Below are 20,731 nucleotides of genomic sequence, written 5' to 3' on the forward strand. Positions count from 1 at the left end.
CAGACTTTGATCACTATGTTGGAGACATACTAGCTTTCCTAAGTCAGATTAATTTAAGAGTGGATAAAATCATCCAGGTTTAAATTGTTGATTTGATTTTGATACAATATTTACACTGGCAGAAGGCGGCTATGGTAAGGGGCATGACATTTCCTGACCAGGCGCCAAGTGCTGCCAATCACAACACACACTGTCCCAGCTAACCAAAGGTAGCACATTTCTTATTACAGAAGGCACTATTCGAGCCATTCATTCCTTGACGCTAATGTCTCCACTGCTAAAAGGACAGACTATCAAATTAAAATTAGTCTTGCATCCTCTTTAAAACATTTTCCTCCCTCCTTTGTCATCCTCGTGCCCCTCCTTTATCAACTCTAACAACTGACGACTTTGCCACGTTCTTCATTAATAAAAATTAAAACCATCAGTGCACAACTTTCCCTGCCACAATCTGTCAAGCACATCTTACCAGCCAACATTTACTTATTTACATCCTTCTCTTCACTCTCTGAGGCAGAAGTCTCCTCTTGTCCTACTTGTCCTCTTGATCCTATTCTATCTTATCTCATTCAGTCCTTTTCTCCTGCAGTTGTGCATGCACTCACTCACATCATTAACACATCTCTTCACACTGGTGTTTCCCTCTCAGCATTTAGACAGGCTCGTATAACCCCACTACTTAAGTTGCCCACCCTTAATCCATCTCTTTTAGAGATGTACAGACCAGTTTGCCTTTTTCCTTTCATTGCAACAACACTTGAACGAGCTGTGTTCAACCAAGTCTCTGCGTTTCTCATACAGAACAACCTCCTCGACAGCAACCAGTCTGGTTTCAGAAGTGGACTTTCAACTGAGACTGCCTTACTCTCAGTTGTTGAAGGCCTAAGCAAGAGCTAATTCCAAATATTCAGTACTTATCTTGCTGTATCTGTTCGCCTCTTTTGACATCTTTATTTTATAAGTGCACAAAGTTCTGTTGTTATTATGTCTGTATTAAAAAAAGTAGACCCTTTACAGATTCGAGTGATGTATTTCTCTTATCTGTACGATCAAAACTGAAAGTGTAATTTAAGTTATTTTCGGGGTTATCAGGAGAAAATGACTCATAACGCGTATACGCGTTAATCGTCCTGTCAACCATATTGGCAAAGAGCATCTCAGTAACCGCACTCCATGGTTTGAGTCATACCACTCAGATAAGTCCTTCAAGGTGTCTTGCAGAGGTTAGGTGTCCAAGTCGCAACATTTAACTATGGGGGTGCCTCGGGGCTCAGTTCTAACTGAGACATGTTATAGCACTTGCATATCATTGCTCTTTTTTATTTTGATTACTTCCATTGTCCTCTTTTGTAAGTGGCTTTGTATAAAAGTGTCTGCTAAATGACTAAATATAATTGTAAATTGTAAATACAGATGTTTTAGATTTGCCATGATAATACTAAGTTCACTGGTATCTGCAAAGCAAGTAGCCTTCCAACCTTTCATTCATTTGCACTCTGCATTGGAAAATTTACTATGACTTAATCTTTCAAAGCTTTCTCTAATCTATTGTATGCATTTGCATGTGTTCTGGCATGTTGACAGAAATCTGACACAGCAGGCAATAGTAAAATAATAAACATCAAGAAACGTCTGTCTACCCAAGTCATCTCATTTAAAATGAGGTTGTCACAGTTAAAAGTGCTTTAAACTTCCAGAAAAACAATGACTGCATCTCTCATAACATTGCACTGAATCAAACTTTTTTTTTTTTTTTTGCTGCAGCGGTTGGTTTTATTTCAAGGTATCAAAACAGGTTTGAACCCTTGAACAGGGAAACTGACTGCCAGAGAGTCGTCCGTATCCTGAGCTTGGGACAGATTGCTTAGACTAAACCAAAGTCAAACCCAAACCTCCAGGCTCAGGACTTAATCTCCATGATTGGAAACACAGCTGGCAGTGTGCAGGTCCTCTTCCTGCCCAGCACATCATGGGATGGCCTGATCTCCACCCAGAACTGTCTGAGCCATTTAGTCCTACAAAACAGATACACATCAGAATCACAGTGCAAACTATGTTGTAAAGAATAAAGTAGTATAGTTGAAGGCTTCTGACAATGATGAACTGGTTTATATATATATATATATATATATATATATATATATATATATATATATATATATATATATATATATATATATATATATATATATATATATATATATATATAAATTATCTCCAGTATAATAATAATTGCACTAGCAAATTCACATTCATTGATTTTCATTACATGAGAAATGTGTTTTTATTATTATTATTATTATTATTTATATATATATATATATATATATATATTTTTTTTTTTTTATCTCAGTATGGTCAGTTATTATTATTTAATTTTTTATTATTATTGGTTCGGAATTTTGGTAGTTATTTTTTACAAGTATTTCTTATTATTTATATTTAATTATTTATTTCAATAATAATACTTATTTTAAATATTTATTTAGTTGTATTTTATTTTATTTTTTCAGTGTAATGACAGTTGCACTAGCAAACTGAAAATTATAAAATTTTTAAATATTATTATTATTTTTATTATTATTATATCTGATTGTGGTAGCTGCACTAGCAACAACCAGATCAATAGATTAACATAAATAAAAAACACTGGAAAAAGAAAAGAAAAATAGTGAAGCATCTGCCACATGTGTAAATGCCTCTGACTTCAAAGAGGATAAAAGAATGGTAAATAACCTCAAGAAAATACCACATTATGCTTTCATCGATTTTTCGCACAGTGCTCAGCTTTTCATTTGGCTGACTTGACCAACATTGTAAGGATAAAGAAACAGCTTTCTTATGAGTAATGGGCTCACATTGATCTCAGTATTTGAATGGATTTATCATCTTTTGCTGGTCTCCTAAAAGACGCAGTGTGTCAATGATGGCCGGTTCCTCTTCATCAAATGTGTATAGCTCATAGATAAACCCTGACCCTCAATAAATGTGTCTCTCCCTTGCTCAGTGTCAATTGTCTGACTAGAAAAAGGCTGGTGGTGTGTGATCGATAGCAGAAGTAGGAAATCAGCTCAGCCTGGCTGCATGTTTGAGCTGCATCTGGGGAAGCTTCAGTGACATTGATGGAGAGCGTTTGCTTTTGTAGCCACTTTGATGACTTGCGTTGCTCTTCTTAGCTCTAGCTGGTGGTTCATGTCTGGCTCTGAGGTATTGTGGAGGAATCTTCTGCCAGCCAGCCTTTGATCCGCTGCAGGGTTTGATAAGAGACTTTGACATTCATTCATGTTGTATGTCTTTAAAGGGCACTGATGAAACACTTTCAGTCATGGCCTGTTGGGTTTTCTACAGCAGTTCCAAACATTCCGGTCAATATAGTATCTGGATGAGCAAACTGCTGTGAAAAAAAATAAAAATAAAAAATAAAATAATAATCTACAACTGTAAGTCTAATAATTTTACTTATTTATTTGAATCTTTTTGGTATTTGTTTGTTTTATTTTAAGTGTTCATTTACTATATTTTATTATATTTTAAGTAATCAACAAAATTTCTATCAATGCAGTATTTCACACTGGGTGGCCAAACTGCTGAAAACAGCAAAAAGAAAACTGACCTCCTGTAATTATAATTTTTGTATTATTATTATTATTATTATTATTATTATTATTATTATTATTATTTTAAATAATATAATATAATATAATATAATATAATATAATATAATATAATATAATATAATATAATATAATATAATATAATATAATAATTGTATTTATTTATTTTAAATTTTATTGTAAAAGTTTAAAATCTTGGCACCATCCTAACCAGGTGCAAAATCACAAAATGATCAGCAGTAAAAGCATGTAAATATGTCCTAACCATCTACAACTTCTGTCAATTTAATATTTCATACTGGGTGGTCAAGCAGCTGTGACATAAACAAAGCAAAATTATTTTAAGTATTTTTTTCTAGATTTTGTTTTATTAATTTATTTATTTTACTGTATATATATATATATATGTGTGTGTGTGTGTGTGTGTGTGTGTGTGTGTGTGTGTGTGTATATATATATATATATATATATATATATATATATATATATATATATATATATATATATATATATTAATTTATTTATCTTATTAATTACATGTATCATATCATAAAAATGGTCATACTTTTGGGTGGGCAATACAAAGGTGGCCAAACTGCTGTGAAATAACAATAATAACTGCTTTAAAAAAAAAAAAAAAGATAAAATAATAGACCTGCTGTATATACTATTATTTTGCCTTTTCTCTTTCAACCATGTATTTGCTTATTTATTTTACTTTTTTTATTATGTAATTTTTATATATTTATTTGTTTTTAAAATATATTTGATTAATTTGCAGAAGTTACAACCTTAACTGCATCCTAAACAGGAGCAACATGACAAAGTGACCAGAAGCACCTAAAGTTATCCTAACCATCTGTAACAGTTTCACTTTATAATCATTTGCTTGTTTCTATCTCTGCACTGTCACTGACAGAATAACAACATTACTAGATACTGAATCTGCCTTGTCAGCACCTTTACTGAGAACATACTCGTAACTGGACTGATCAGGCATCTTAAAGTCAAGTAAACAAGTTGTCTACTCAGTGACAGATTTAAACCTGTAAACTATTAATTGCTAAGTTATGTTCTGTAGATACCAGACTCCTCCAGTGGTCATAAAATAATATGTGTGGTGATGTAACAGCACTGCAGCCTTCAGAGCCTCAGCTCTATGTGTGTCAGGAGATTCCTCATCAGATTCCTCACAACAGGGTTAATGCCAATCAGTGGGTGTCAGGTTTATGGCAGGATTATTGACAGTAATCCAGATGCGTTAGACATACAGAAGCGTTGTGAATAAAGGGAAGTGGCACACTGATATAGTCACTCACCAATGAGATGTTCATCTGCAGGAATATTAGTCTGCTGCATCTCAAGTCTTTGACTCCTCATTCTTCAAGTGAAAGAGCTCAGCTCCCTCCACCTCAATAAAACTGTCTGCTCACTAATAACAACATAAAAATAAACGGCATGGTTCCGTATCATTGTTCTCGTGTATCACTTCCAAATCCTTTCAGGACTTCAAGTTAAAGAACTAAAACACCTTTTAGGACTGACCATTTCATTCATTCTAGCAGGAGTTTGCAACCTGGAAATTTACTAAATACAGTCATGAATGGAACATGGAAGAAAAAAAGTTCACCAAAGAAGTAAATTCCTTTATCACAAACCAGATGTTTGGCAAAATTTCCAATCCATTTGTTGTTGTTGTTTTTAATACAAATTATTCATAAATGTTATCACAATTACAGCATTTTTTTCTAGTGATCCTTTCTAGGTAACTCAAATTGTTTAAAAATAATAATAATAATAATACTTGAATTTTTACTTGAAATAAATACATTATGAATTATTCATAATTATTAATAATAGTAATTAACAGTTAGTTTAACTTGTACTAAAATAACTAAAACTAAAATTAACATTTGTAGGAAAAAAAATCAACAAAAATTCCAAGTGTATAGTTTATACTAAAGTACAGAATTAGAAGATATTTTATTTATTTTAATATAATAAATTTTATTTTATTGAAAAATAATGTTATGGAATGAACAAAGGCCTACCTGTATCTGACCTACTGTACGTACATTATTTGTATTTTCTACTTTTTTTTTTAATTCCATCTTGATTTGACAATTCTAATATTTTCCTTTACTTTTTGAACTTACAAACTTTTTGAACATGACTGCACTTCTGTGTTGAGGAACTGACAGTGCAACACCTCAGATGTCTGGCAGACTTAGTGTGGATCCTGCGTGTTCATGTTGAAGGTCTCTTTGAAGCACAGCACTCTCTCGCCTTTGATCCTTCCCTGATGTTTGCATCCCCCATCCCCTGCACGCAAGAATAACTATCGTGGAGAAGAATGTGGTTAAATTACGCTCTCCTTAAAGTGCAAATCAATGCTAATGGAAAGAAATCAGACCGCCTACATATATCAATTCTCATTAGTCTTCCAGTTCTGTGGACACGACACACCAGACAAAAACCAAACTACTTTGCTGAAGTGTGCAAGTGGGGGCTTTTAAACCTCTCAGCCAAAGCTTTGGGGGAAATCATCAAATAGCAGCTTCTGGGTCGCAGCTGTACTAATTGAATGATGGCTAAATGGATTTTTTTTTGCTTTGTCACTGCAGTAAATTTGTCTTTGATTTCCAAAATGAAGTTTGTTTTTAATCAGAGATTACGATCCGTTGTTTAGAAATGTAAATAACCTTGGCATATTTGATATGGAGTTTGGGAGTTTGGCTCTGGCTTTCCACTGATTAATTAATTCATTATTTATTTATTTTTTTCAAGAATTTACATTAGTGAAATGCACTAAACCCAGTACTTAATAAATGAAAATAATTAAGAACCAGGGACCAATAATGCTGGGTGTAAGACATCATCAAGGACACCTTAATTGCTAGAAAGTTTTTTCTTTTCTTTATTAAAGTTAGCAATGCATTCATCCAAGTCTTATAGAAACCCCTTGTCGCTCTTAGCAAGCATGTCATTAAAAACACTAAGGACCAGATTTACTAACAACTTGCACCAGTGCAAACAGTTGTTGCCATTAAAAACTACCATCAGGATTTACCAAAGACATGCAGTGAAACATTAGCAATGTATCTAAGGAATCACGCAAGGGGACTTACTGTGGTTTGTAATAGTTAATTTACTGGTATTTAATGCTCAAGAAGCATGTCATTACCCATTTTGCACCGGTGTTGTTATTTACAATTATACACAAATTGATTATTATTAGCTCTGTTTGTTTGTGACCCTACGCTAATTTCCACTGCTCTTAGTAGATTGCGCTAGTCATTATCTTTTTTCAAATTGTTAAAAAAAGTCTGAATTATGAGAACAAAACTTTGCACCTTTTTTTATATATATATATCCTATAGTAGAAACAAGCTTTCATACATTTTGCACCAAAATCCTTACAGATACAGTACAGAGTTCATCTTCTGTCCAGCAATATAGGACAGCTACAGTAGATTTAGAGGATTTCCAATCAAGCTTACACATTTGCCAATCATTTATCATAAGCCAGATCTATCTCTTCTCCTGGTTAAATGAAAACAGTTCATGAAAGCATGCTTTATTTTGTAAGAAAAAAGATCTGACATTTTCCTCTGTATAATTTTGAAATTATTTCAGTTTGGTGTGCAATGCATTAGCATTTTTGCATGTGGCTGCCTATTTGCTATTTTCTTGTGTTAGGTATATTAGACGGCTGGTATATAAACAGAGAGACTGACTTAGATTGTGTTTTGATTTAGTGAATCTCTAAATCAACTAATTTGATTTTTCAGCTCTCCGGCAGTTAGCAGAGATTACTGGGTGTTGGTATATTTGTGATGAAACAAACTGCTGTCAGAGTTGGCTCATGTCAGAAATGCTGTGTAAAATACCGACACAAACCTTGACATCATTTTCAATCTAACATTTTGTGATTGAACCAAAATACATATTTTTGTACCTATGACGTCATATGTTTATGTGGACTGAAAGGATGTGTATCACATTCTACTGTATTTTTCTTTATTTGTAAAAATATTTTAAAAATTGTATCCAGACTTGAAGATCTTTTTTTTTTTTTTATTCCATATTCTGTACCATATTTGTGGAAATTAATTATCTGTCATGTTCCAAGTATAAGATTAAATAAATAAGATCATGCACATCTGGCATTGCAAAGCCTATAATAATCATGTTTGGTTTCAGAGAATATGTGAAATAAACTTCTCAAAATCCAGCAATGCAAGCTTTATTCATAAACTAAACAAAGGAAAATGAAACATCCCACATTTTCTAAAAACTACTCTGTAGATTATAAAGACATCTGTTGATTTTAATAATCCCTGAAGAGCAAACCATATTCAGGATTTTTTTTTTTTTTAATAGCATGTTCTAGTTTATGTATATCACAGTGAATACATATATACACACATTTTTATTTACGTTTTTTTTTTCTCTCAAATCCATTACGTCATGTGTGACATTGGTTATCAACATGGCAAATCATTAAGCTAAAATCAAAAATGTTAATTTTCAAATTAAGTGATATCTTGTGGTGTAACCCATGGCTCGGTTCTGAGCCCTTTATGTATTATTAAATCTCCATTTACTCTGTGTAGCTGGCATAATTAATTGAATCAGCTTTCAGTATGCAATGATGTGCAACTCCATTTTTTACTTTTCATTTGCATTTATGTGCATATATAGCAATTTGTAAACAACTTTATAAAATTAATTTTATTTTCATTATTTGGAAAGGACATATTTTTGTATTGTATTCCAGTATAAAATTGTGATTTGTGCTCATTGTGCCAAAGTTGAGTACACATTCTCGTGATTAACGACTGTGCTTTAATTTTCCCCTGCAGACTAGCTGCAGTTGTCAGTGTTCGTCTTTCCTCCTCCCTCTAATGAGCTGACACATGCCGATTAAAGACTTGTGACAGAAAAGTGGAGTGAGGGCTGTTAATAAGTCAGTGTCCTCGGCTAAATCTTGATGGCAGAGATACATGGCTGCTCTGACTTCTGAGTCTCTGTATGAGACAATAAATCTGAAGAAAGACGTAACGCATCTGATCCAGCCAGCCGGAATCCATACGTGGTCAAACAGATCTTCCTAAAGCTACTTACCATTAAGAGTCTAGGGCTTAAAGGGGCCATAACAAGGAAAATGTTATTTATAGTTTATAGATCCATTGTAAGGAACTGTTACCCTTCATATGAATGTCTACTTCGAAAGAGACATTTTACAGCCGTCAATCCACCTTGACTTTTATTTTTATCAGAGACTTGAAGGATATTTCTTCATGTTTTAAACATTTTATTTTACTCACCTTGTGTAAAAAAAAAGTGTCACCTCCCTATACAAATTGATGATGTCATTAACACAATACAAACATTTTTTGCACTTTCCCTTCACATCTTATTCGCCAGTGTGTAAATGATGTGATGCGTTGTCAACTTAATCATCTTATAATGCAGATGCTTTAATGAATGATGAACCATAGAGAATTAGGTTCTGTTACCAAGGTGATCATTTCCTCACATTATCCTTGAGTTGGATTGAAGCTCACACTGAGAGGATAACATACTGAAAGCACCATCACACTACGATATCTGTAAACAATCTATATAGTAATGTTAATGGAAAATATTGGTGCAGTTTGTTGGGTAATATATAAGATATTTTATAAAAATATCGTATAAAAAGAGTATGACAAATTATATTGTGTAAAATGTTACTAGTTTAATTTAAAAATTTTAATTGTTTAAAAAATTCTTTATTTATATTTAAGAATATGTACCGTTACACTAAAGAAATGTGTTTTATTTATTTTTTTAAGATATCTATTGCTATTCTGTATAGTTTGGGGTTCATGCAAATACCAAGCTGGATGAAGCCACTCAATATATCTGTGAATTGTAAATATGCAGGTCCTATACAGTGTCATCGCATAAAATCTGAAACACAGGGGCATTATGGGAGATTTCAAAGGATTTGTAAATAACCTTCTAAGACTGCGTTCATAAAAACACAAAAAGAATAGTTTTGTTTTTTTATTATTTTACACAACATAAGAACACAGCAGATGTTGCCTTCCTGTACATGGTTTTTTTATGCCTTCAAACAAAGGCAAAATCAACGTCACAGAAAAGAAAACGCTTTGATTTTTTAAAAAATATCAATTTAATAACAGGTCCCAGTATCAAGTCCTTATATAGTTGTTTTTTTTTTTCCTCTATAATATGCAGGAAATGTCATTTCCTTGAATAGAAAGGCTTTTTTGTGAAATCTCTAATGTTTCCTTCCATCCGTGTAACTGACACAAAGCTCGTGTCCAGTAGGAGCCCCTGGTAAGAGGACACAGGAAGGCACCGATGCTTTCCTCTTACCGTAACACTCGGCGTGTGCAGTGAAGATGGAGGCGTGTCTCTCTCGGATGATGGATCTTGCTCAGAGTGGCTCTAACACCTCCCTCAAGGCAAATATCCACATTAATCCATGGGTTTCCAGAAAAAATTAATAAAAAGACAGCAGAAAATATGATTTGTGGATGGAAACAAAAGAAATGGTGCAAAACGTGCACATTCATTCGATCACACACATTTATATACTATGAGCTCGTATACACACCCTCACACACACACAAAAGCACGTACACAATGAGATGCAGGCACTCCGTCATGTTTCCAGCATTCGTACATTCACACGGTGCTCTCTAGAATCCACTCTGAACTGGAAAATGCAGATTTCTCACTGTCTAGATTTGAGTTTGCCATTTGGACTAGCATTCCGTTCACGGACATACTCCGCTTGCAAAACACATTGCCCATCTTCTGCGAGCCAATGTAGCAGTGATGTTTCGACAGGTTCTCGTTCAAAGAGTACCTGCGTTTAGCCCGTGCTCCTTCCACGGGCAGTGTCATATACTTGGACGAAGACGGACAAGCCCTCCTTAAAATCGGAGTGTCTTTGAAGCGGGATGGAGGGGGCGGAGGGGTTGGGACCGGCTGCTGAAGAGCGGTGGAGTTGTTGCGGTTGGTGTTTTGCGTCTCTGCGTTCAGCAGTGCCTCTACTTTGGGCTCGGTGCAGGCCACTGGGACAGGCTTTGGCGCTGGTTTGCGCTTTGGCTTTAGTGATCCTGAAGAGCCGGGAGTCGTCCAGCTTTGGCTTACCAGGGAAGTGGAGGTGGAGCAGTCTGGGATGGAGGTTTCTGAGGTGTGGGTTTGGGAATCTGGAGGCGGAGGAAGAGGCATGGCGGAGCTCTGTTTACACCCCTCGCCCTCCTCCAAGCTCAAAGCAGCTTGTTTGGACACAGACGGTGTGACGGTACAGCCCTGGGATTGTGCCCCGTTGGTTTGCGAGTGCACGTCGGTGACCGAGGTCCCCTTGGTGGAGTCGCCGCTGTTGCACACCTTGTAGCGGATCATGAGGATGATGATGAAGATGAGGACGGAGGCGACGATTATGCCCCCGATGATGATGATCATAGTGCCGCCCAAGAACTGGGATTGCATGAAGTGGCAGCGCAGATATTCAGATTCGGTGGTGAACTGCACGCAGCCCACAACCCGCGTAGCCGTCAGGGAGGTTATGCCGTCGTCGTAAATGGCCAGCACGCAGAGATCGTACTGCGTCCCGGCGGCCAGGTTATTCACCAGGAAGTTTTTACTCGTTGGGGGAATCATTCTGTTGGGTGAAGAAAAGAACAGTGTTAGAATAATACATGATATGTTTCATTCATCATTCATTTATTAAACTGCCTTACACCTTTTTAACAACCTCAAGAGGGGTACCAGTTCCTGCAAAATTTTCATTTACATCTTTTTGAGCTCAGCAGTAGCCCTGAGAGAGTAATCTCTTACATATATGTATAAGGGTTTGGTTAGTTGGTGCGTTTTGGGTACTGTAAACATTTCTACACCAACCATTTTTTTTGTCTGCCAATTCATGTACACACATGTACACACAGTATATACATACACTACAGTTCAAAGTTTTCAGGTTATAAATAAAGTCTTGATGCTTTTTAAAGAAGTCTCTTATGCTCACCAAGTCTGCATTTATTTGACTGAACAAATCCGTACAATACTAGGGCTGCCCTCGCCTAAAGATTTTTCTGGTTTACTTGTAGTTGTTCATTTTAAGCATTAGTCTACTATTAGTTGCACTTTTATTAATAAACCATATAATTCATAATAATGAGCATATAATTGCCTAAATAGTCTAATAAGCACTCAAGCACATGCAAAATAGGCTTGCCACAGCACACTGGCAAATATAATAATTATGAATTTGTTAGGGAAAAACAGCAAGTACACTGCATTAATGTTTTAATAATTTATTGATACACTAGTGCTGTCTGTTTTTGGTTTAAGAGATGAAATCAGTGACACTGACTCTTTTGTAACATTATAAATGTAATAATGCATCCTTGCTGAACAGATAAAATGATATATCTAAAACAAAATAAAATAAAAAAATCTATTAAAATAAGGAGTTTAAAAATAAAATATATAATAAAAGTCACATTTAAAAAAAATTACAAATTAAGCAATATTTAATGACAAAAAAAAAAAAAAAAAAAACTGGTATTACTTCAAGGGGTCCACTGGTATGATTGTCATTTTGATTTGTGTTCAGAAATCAAAATCCCAGACAAATATATGATTTTCATAATCTAAGCAGAGAGTAGAATAAAAAAAAAGATTGCCCATCGGAGGGCTCTGCTGATAAATATGCTAATATTCAAGTAGGAAATTTTAATTAATTTTTTTTTTTTTTTTTTGCATCGGGCTCAGGCACGATGCATGCAGAGTATGCATTATACTATACTGAGCATGTTACAATAAACACGTCAAACAAACTATGATATCAGGACTATCTCCTATCTCTACCATGTTTACTCTGCTGCAGGCATGTTTAATCACATAATCTAGCGAGCACAAATCTGAAGCCGTGGTAAATCTGCTTCGGTGCTCTATGGAAGTCCTGCTGTACCTGCAGGAGCCTGGGGTCTGCTATCACTCTCTGAACCGTTCGCTTCAGACGTGAACAATGGCATCTCTTATCATCCTTCCCCACGCGCCCCACCTGTCTCCTCTGCAGCCTGGCAAACATTCAGCTCATTCAGCCAGCTGAAAGAAGTGCTCTGTGATTTCCCCATGCAAACCGACTGGATTTGGAGCACAAAGGTTCTCAGTAGAAGCTGCCTAGCGCCACAGCCGGTCAAAGCGTTTCAGTGGTGAGAGCGGCCGCCGTCGTACATACAAATGAATGAGCCAAGCATTTTAATTGCAGGGTTGCTCTGAGTAACTCAAAGTGTGTTTAATGGTGTCAAGAAGCTAGTTGCTAGGGTCACATTTCACAAAATAGCTGACAATATTTGCATGGTTCTAGTTTTTGAGTAATTACTAATTTTATGCAGTGAGATTTTTATATATATAGATCCTATTTCTAGATGCTTCATTGTTAAATGTAACATCTAATTAGCTCTCTGCCTAGATTCTATTAGTGTCGCTACGTCTGGATAGCATAAGTTTCCTTTTTGTGGAGGAGTTTCTCGATACTAGCAGGCAGCTGGCACTGTGAACGCAAAGAAGTTGAAAAGTTTACAATGCTTGGCAATGACAACAAATACTGGGTTAAAAAAAAAAAGGACAGAGAGATTTCAATTATAGTGCACACAATCTTACACAAATTAAAAGCCAAGTGTTCAGCTAAATTCGTACTTGAGCGAAAGTAAAAAGTTTCCACATTTAATTGTGCTTAATATTTAATAGTAGCCTCAAGAGTGCTACTTACTTGGCTTGTGAAAAAGAGTGATGAAATCAGCAGGGGATTTCTCATTAAAGTAACTCTGATGCTCAAACTGTGTAGAAGAGTCCTTTTTAGCACAGTTTTGTTGATGTTGTAGTTATTTTTATACTGATCATTGATCATTTAAAGCCAGATTTACTTAGGGTTATAGCATGCACTGTTTTAGATCAAAAACTACATTCATCCATAATTGTGTCCAATCACATTTTACACACACACACACATATAAATAAATAAATATATTTATATATATGTGTGTGTGTGCGTGTGTGTGTGTGTGTGTGTGTGTGTACTTTGAAGGTCTAAATTAAATTAAAGGAACTAAACGGTGTGATTTTCTGCCTTAGAAATATAACTGAGTCTTTAGTTTCAATAGAACATGAGAACATTTCTCCCATAAAATTATGAAGCATAATTAACTCAAGTATTTTACACCTCTGAGACATCAACACATTTTCTGATGAGTAGTGAATTATGTACTTTGAAGATCTCAATTAAATTACAATGATTAAAAAGTATGATTTTCTTATAAATGTAATTGAGTGAATTCACTTCCAATGGCACTTGAATAAAGTACAAAAAAAAAAAAAAAGTAAAAAAAAAAAAAAATTCAAAGGTCAAAATTCAAATAATTTTAAAAAGAATACTGGTAATGCCCTTTTTAAGTTGTGTGTGTGTGTGTGTGTGTGTGTGTTAGAGAAGGTACAATTATGAGTGGTGAAATTAGGGGTGGGTGATATGGAAAAAATATCATATGACATATTTTTCTAAATATCACGATTCACGATTTTATCACAATTCTTTGTCATGTTGGTTTTACTATTTTGTAAGTTGTCTGAGCATTACAGCTAAACTAATTTATCTATTATAAAGATGACGAATGAAACATTTAAAAGCACATGCAAATAATGAAAGAGTAACTTTACCGCCGAGTTAACACTGCTGTGAATGCATGTCCCTTATGAAACAAAAATATATTGCAGTATATTGGAAAATATCATGTAATATAATAGGCATATATTCTTATATATATTTATTTTTTCCAATATATTGCAATATATTGAAAGTGGCAATCATTTGTATATTTTGAAATATATTATATAATATATGTATCATTAATATATATTATGTATTCAAATATATAATATATTAGAAAATAAAAAGGGAAAATAACATATTACCACAAAATGTAAGAAATATATTGGTAAATATATTTTCATTTCGTATGGGGTGTAACAAGTTCACAGCACTTTTCTGCATCTTTATCGCAGAAACAAATTCCACTGGCCTTGTTTATGTGGTGAAAATTCGATTATAGTCTATGTTTCACTGTGACCGTTCTGTTGCTAAATGTGTTAACTGAGAAGGGAGCACTTGATAACAACAAGGGGTATCAGCCAGCTGCTTCTCTAGTAAAAAATAGGTCGAGATGTATCTGTAGTCTTTCTGTGGGCTTCATTTTCATCATTTGTGAAAAGAGCTTCCCACACAATGTGCTCTGTACACAAATGATGAGGTAATGGCTTTGCTTCTGCAGTGTGTCTCATTGAACAGGAATGCTCATGGCCAGTGTGTGTTATTGTAATTAGCCGACTGTGGCTCATTTGCAGCAGCCCATTGAGATAAAGTCAGCCAAAAAATGAATCTCTTTTTGATTCCCCCTAGCGGGTCTGCAAAGAACGTAATTATGAGAATGTATTAATGAGCACAGAGTATGTGAAAGAAAATACTGTTTGAGATAGCACTAAAACAGATTGGCTAACACACACAATGGTGACTGGATGTTATCAACGCTATAAACTACAGTTATTATTCAGATTTACGCTTTAATATGCTCTTGATATACACCTTTGCTAATCTGAATCAAAAAGGTTCATGGATTGTATTCAGTCTTCCAAATACCCAAAACCTCTTTCAAAAATCAAACCACACCTGGTAAAACCGGACTAGGCTAGTTTCAAGCTGTATCTTTCAGCAGAAATAGCTGCAATAGAGAACAAATGACAAACAGCACTATGTTATCAAACTCTCTTCTGTCTTCCAAACCCTCACTCTGTCCGCCATTAGTCAGTTAAAGAGACAGTACCATTTCCCACTCAGACTATTATGCTTAAATAAACAGCAAGATTTTAATAAAACCATTTTGATTTAACATTTTTAGGAAATTATACTTATCTCTGCATATCCTAGCAAAATCTTGGATAGAAAATATGTCCTGAAAAACTCTAAAATTATCAAATATAAAAACTTTAAAAGTATAAACACCTAACACTGAAGTGTAGCATTATAGTTAGAAAAAAAAGGCTGAAGGCTAAAGGCTCAGGTATGAAGAATCCCAACCAAAGATAGACAAAAACACTGCACAGTCTAAGAGCTAGGCTGCAAAAACTAACACACCAAAAAACACCAGCATTATTCATTTAAGAGAAAATTAGAAATGGATTTCTTTTCCATCTCACATGGAAAGAAAGCACAGCATTGATCCATCCATCCATTAGAACAACACAAACTGGTGATGGATTTTTGTGCTAATGTACTAAATATAAGATCTTTTTCTCAACTGGCCTATATAGCACCTTGCTGTTGACTCAAAGGGCAAAAGTCGGTTCAATCATGCATCTAGACTGATTGTGTTTTTTCAACTGCCCTTTAAACCAAATCGTTCCTACTACTTTTGCTGGTTGGTCTGAGAGTCTATTGTAAAATGTTTTTTAAAATTTCAATCTACAAACCACATACTGATATATCAGCCCATTTTTTTAATCTTTGTGCTGCATTATTTACACATAAAAAAGTATGTCCAGAGCTGTACACATTTAGTGAAATACTGATGAATTTATTGGATGAAGCATTGATGGTGTTTACTTCACACTGCTATTGTATTAATTATGACCTAAAATTCAATCTGAAATGAGTTGCGTTTGAGAAGGGTCAAGCAGTTTCAATAGCTATGGCCATTCTGTTTATAGATTTAAAACAATGTGATATCAAAAGAGGGATACTAATTTACTGTATCGTACACACAGTCTAATTCAGTGACTGTGGTGACAGCAGTGGCAATACACCTGTCACCCAAGTGGCCATCCCCCTAATTATGCAGAACTTTAAGGCTTAACATAATTTAAAAGGATGAGCTATACAAAAATTCACCACCTCACAGACCAAGACCACTTTTTGTACCAGGCTTTAAACACACACACACACATATATATTTGTTTTTGCTGTAAAGTTGTGCGTTTTAACACGGGTAGCCTATGGGACTGACTCTCTTTTAGAGCCAGCCTCTAGCGGACAGTCAATGAATTGCAGCTTTAGTCACTTCAGTGTTGGTTTCAAGAAAGAAGGTTGCTATTTGATCAATAATAATAAATAATAATAATAATAATAATAATAATAATAATAATAATAATTTGGATTTTTTTTTTTTTTTTCATAAAACACGAAATCATGTCTTGAGTAATTTTACTTGTAAAGTAAACACATCTTGATTCCAGAATTTGTAGATATTTTTACTATAAAACAAGACAAAAATACTAAGGAAGAAAAAAAAAATGTTTTGCAGTGAAAGCCAACCCCCCCCCCCCCCTCCCAAAAAAACCCAACAATGACTAACAACAACTGTTCAACATCCACTTAAAAATTTATAACATCTAGCTTACTTCCTTATAATATACTTTTCTAATAAACCAGCCATTGTATATTACAAATACTCTTTCTTCTGTAAGTTGATTTTTGTTAAAAGCATCTGCTAAATGCACATTTACATTTAGCTGACGCTTTTATCCAAAGCAACTTACAGTGCATTCAGGCTATATATATTTTTTTATTGTTATTATTAGTATGCATGTTCCCTGGGAATTGAACCCATGACCTTTTGCGCTGCTATCTCAATACTCTACCTCTGAGCAACAGGAACACAGGAAATGCAAAAGTAAGTATTTCTCACCTGTAAACAAGAGAGTCATCATAGGTTCCATTATACTGAATCTGAAACATGCGTATTCCAGGTATATTCCTCTGGAAGTTAAATTTGATGAGTGCTGTGGACGAGGTGGCTTCTGCCATAACCACCCTCTTATCGGAGGTGGTCTTGGCATCGCCAGTGTGGTTGCCGCCATTTGCTCCTGCCCTTGTCGAAGTGGAGATGTCAGAAGAGCCTGGGTCAGGCTCCTGGATGTTATTAGTGCTGTTGCTAATGTGTGGAAGCTTGATGATGACGAGCTCAATGGTCTGGTGAGCCTCCCCAGCGGGATTCGAGGAAATGCACGTGAAAGAGCCTGTGTCCTTTACTGTGCTTATCAGAATGTCCAACGTGCCATTGTTGTAAACCAGCGTGCGAGACGAGTTTGAAACCAACTTCCCATCGGGAGATATCCAGTGAATGGCAGGTTCTGGATCTCCCCTAGCTTTGCACTTCAACGCAACCCGTTGGCCCTCCAGGACCCTCATCTCGTGAGAGTGGCGGGTGATGAGGGGTGGCTCACAAAGGAACTCCTCCTCCGGGATGGACCAGAAATAGCGTCCAGAGAGGTGCAAAGGTGTGGCACAGGTCTCCAGGTCATCCTCGCGATTGAGCCGCCGAAGCCACAGAAGCTCACAGTTGCAGTGTAAAGGATTCCCTCCAAAGCTCAGAGCAAAAGAGGAGGGATTCATTATGCCAGACGTAGCCAGAACCTGCGCCCGCTGGAAAAGTGGGTCCGGCGGAAGCTTCTGGAGCTTGTTGGAGGTCACGTCCAAGCGGTTGAGCTTCTGTAGGAGGGAAAAAGTCCCCTCAGGAATGTATTCGATCATGTTGTGGTCCAGACTAAGAGTGTGTAGGCTGGTCATCTTTTGAATGGCCTCCCAGGGGATGGTCTCCAAGTTGTTGTAGGATAAGTCCAGTTCTTCGAGGGCTAGTAGGTCGTTAAAGGTTCCCATGTGGATGAGGGTCAGTTGGTTGTTGTTCAGAATCAGGTGATGCAGCTTAGACATGCCACTGAAGGTATCGTTGGTTATTCGCGTCAACCGGTTGTGGTCTAGATGCAAGGCTCGTAGGTTCTCCAAGTCCGCAAACGCATGTGGAGTGATGAAGCTTATTGTATTCCTAGACAAAGTAAGGTCCACCAGCTTGGTCATGTTGGCCAAGTCTTTCCGTTTTATGCTGGTGACAAAGTTATCCGCTAGCCGGAGCTCCACTGTGTGCCTGTCGATGTTGGGCGGAACAAAGAGCAGTCCTTTTTTGGCACAGAGTGTTGCGAGGTTGGGGGATAAAACTTGACAGACGCAGCGCTTGGGACAGATCTGGGCCTTCACTGCCATTCCGATAACCAACAAGCAGACAAGCAGTTTTTCCATTTTTACACCTAGGGAAAGGAGAGAGAAAAAGAGGAAGTGTGTGATTAATATACTACTGTGCCTTTGAACTACAATTTTAAGCAAAGTAGGCCTTTATTCATTTAGAGCATAATTGCATTTGTAGATGTTTATCAAACACCAGTGCTTAGCGCAGCCAGAATGCATGTGATAACAGCAGGCCATTGGTTATCCTGCAGTCATTTCAGGAAGTGTGATAAACAGTTCATCTTGCACAAACAAAACCCTATGTCAGATGTAAGATATCAGCAGTTTTGTAACACATCAGTAACATTCTCAAGTTCAAAATCAGTGTAGTCAGATCCCAGATTTTTGTCAGATCATTCTTTTGCGGCATTAATTAGGAACATTTACTGTATTTGTGCAGACTAAAAAAAAAAGGATGTTTTCTTTGTTTGTTTTCAGACCAATGTATTAAGAAGTTTAGATAAATTTAAAAACAGTCACATAGTTTAATGCATAAAGATCCATTTATACTGTGTGTAAAAAAATAAATAAATACAAAAATTGATTTTATAAAGGCGAGGTTTTTCCCCAAACAAAATCATTACCAAATTAACTGATTAAATTATTACCTGGAAAATAATTTGTACTACAACAGAATATTTATGTATTTTTGTTTTTACCCAATATTAAAATACAAAAGAAAGACAAGGCCAAAAGTAGCTTATAATAAGTGCTCATGGCAACACAGCTCAAAATAGATCGATGCCGTCTCTAAAGGAGTGTGGGTTTATTTCAGGCAAAACACATGGCTAACAAACGTCATGCACACTACAGGAACTATTTTAACTCCACTTTATTAGAGGCAAATTAAGAAAAACATTAATTCTTTCTAAACCCAATATGCCCTTTTCATCTTCGATTTCAAGGGTTTTCAACACAACATCTTCCTTGTCTCACTTTCTCACACTTCTCTCGACGGTGTGATGCATTCTTTCCTAATGTAGAGTCCTTCACTCTCCATTAGAACTGTGTGGGTGCGCAGAAGAGCTGTTTCATAATGACCGTGTGTGTGTGAACAGGGAACGCTTTTGCAAGACCCTGACCCAGTGGGGGAACTGTATAATATTTAATTATATAATTATGCTGAGTTGAGTATGTAATGACACAATACGGGGTCTAACAACTCTGCACTCACAGAGAGTACTGCATTAAAATCAGCCATCATTAAATGGTAAGAGAAGCTGACATCAGACTATGAAATCATGAGGATTGGTCTGAGCATTAGTCCTGAAATGACCAGAAGGACCATGATCATTGATTATGTCATCTTTCTGAATAGGACAGTATATCTGAATATGATCATTTGTCATTGCTTATTTACCCTAATGTCATTCCATACAATGCATTACATACTTTTTTCACTTTCACGTCACTTTTTCATGCAACTGAATAGTTATTAAGGGCTGTTACATCATGAATCATGTACTATATTCAAAGCCTCAAAGACATAAGCTTTGAAAAATTCCCCTTCCATCACAACAGAAACCATACCACACAAAATTTGTGAAAGGGAAGAAATGTGATGAAAGGGTAGATTTACTATAAACAATTAACTTGTTTGTTTCATGCACATACCATTTTACCTTTATTTATGACACCTTTATTGTGCTTTTAGTCATTTTTGGAGCTTTTGTTATATTATTATATCATAACAGTATTTATTATATACTATTAAATAATGTGTTAATATTTTGAATTACCTTTTATTTTTATATTTTCAGTTTTCATTTAGATTTTTTTTTTTACTATTAGTAACCGCTTTAGTATATATGATTTTGTAGATTTACATTTTTTTAAATTTTTATATTTCTATTTAGCTTGAATTTATTTCAAACTTTATTCAGTCTGAGTAATTTTTGTAATTAGTTAGCTGCCAAGGCAATCAGAGATTTTATTTTGCGTATATAAAAAAAAAAAAAAAAAATATATATATATATATATA

General features: G+C 35.5%; 1 protein-coding gene across 1 annotated transcript in view; it reads right to left on the reverse strand.

The window, feature by feature from the left end:
- Positions 1-9,669: 9,669 nt before the first annotated feature.
- Positions 9,670-20,731, reverse strand: part of LOC127975773 (leucine-rich repeat and fibronectin type-III domain-containing protein 5-like) — a 59,228-nt gene continuing 48,166 nt past the window's right edge. Inside the window, exons 2-3 of the mRNA XM_052579732.1 lie at positions 17,378-18,773; positions 9,670-11,301 (exon numbers count right to left, since the gene is read on the reverse strand). Coding sequence (XP_052435692.1) covers positions 10,317-11,301; positions 17,378-18,765 — 2,373 coding nt within the window. The 5' untranslated portion in view covers positions 18,766-18,773 and the 3' untranslated portion in view covers positions 9,670-10,316. The remainder of the gene's footprint in view (positions 11,302-17,377; positions 18,774-20,731) is intronic.

Source organism: Carassius gibelio, chromosome B17 (assembly GCF_023724105.1).
Source record: "Carassius gibelio isolate Cgi1373 ecotype wild population from Czech Republic chromosome B17, carGib1.2-hapl.c, whole genome shotgun sequence".
Classification (NCBI taxonomy): Eukaryota; Metazoa; Chordata; class Actinopteri; order Cypriniformes; family Cyprinidae; genus Carassius; species Carassius gibelio.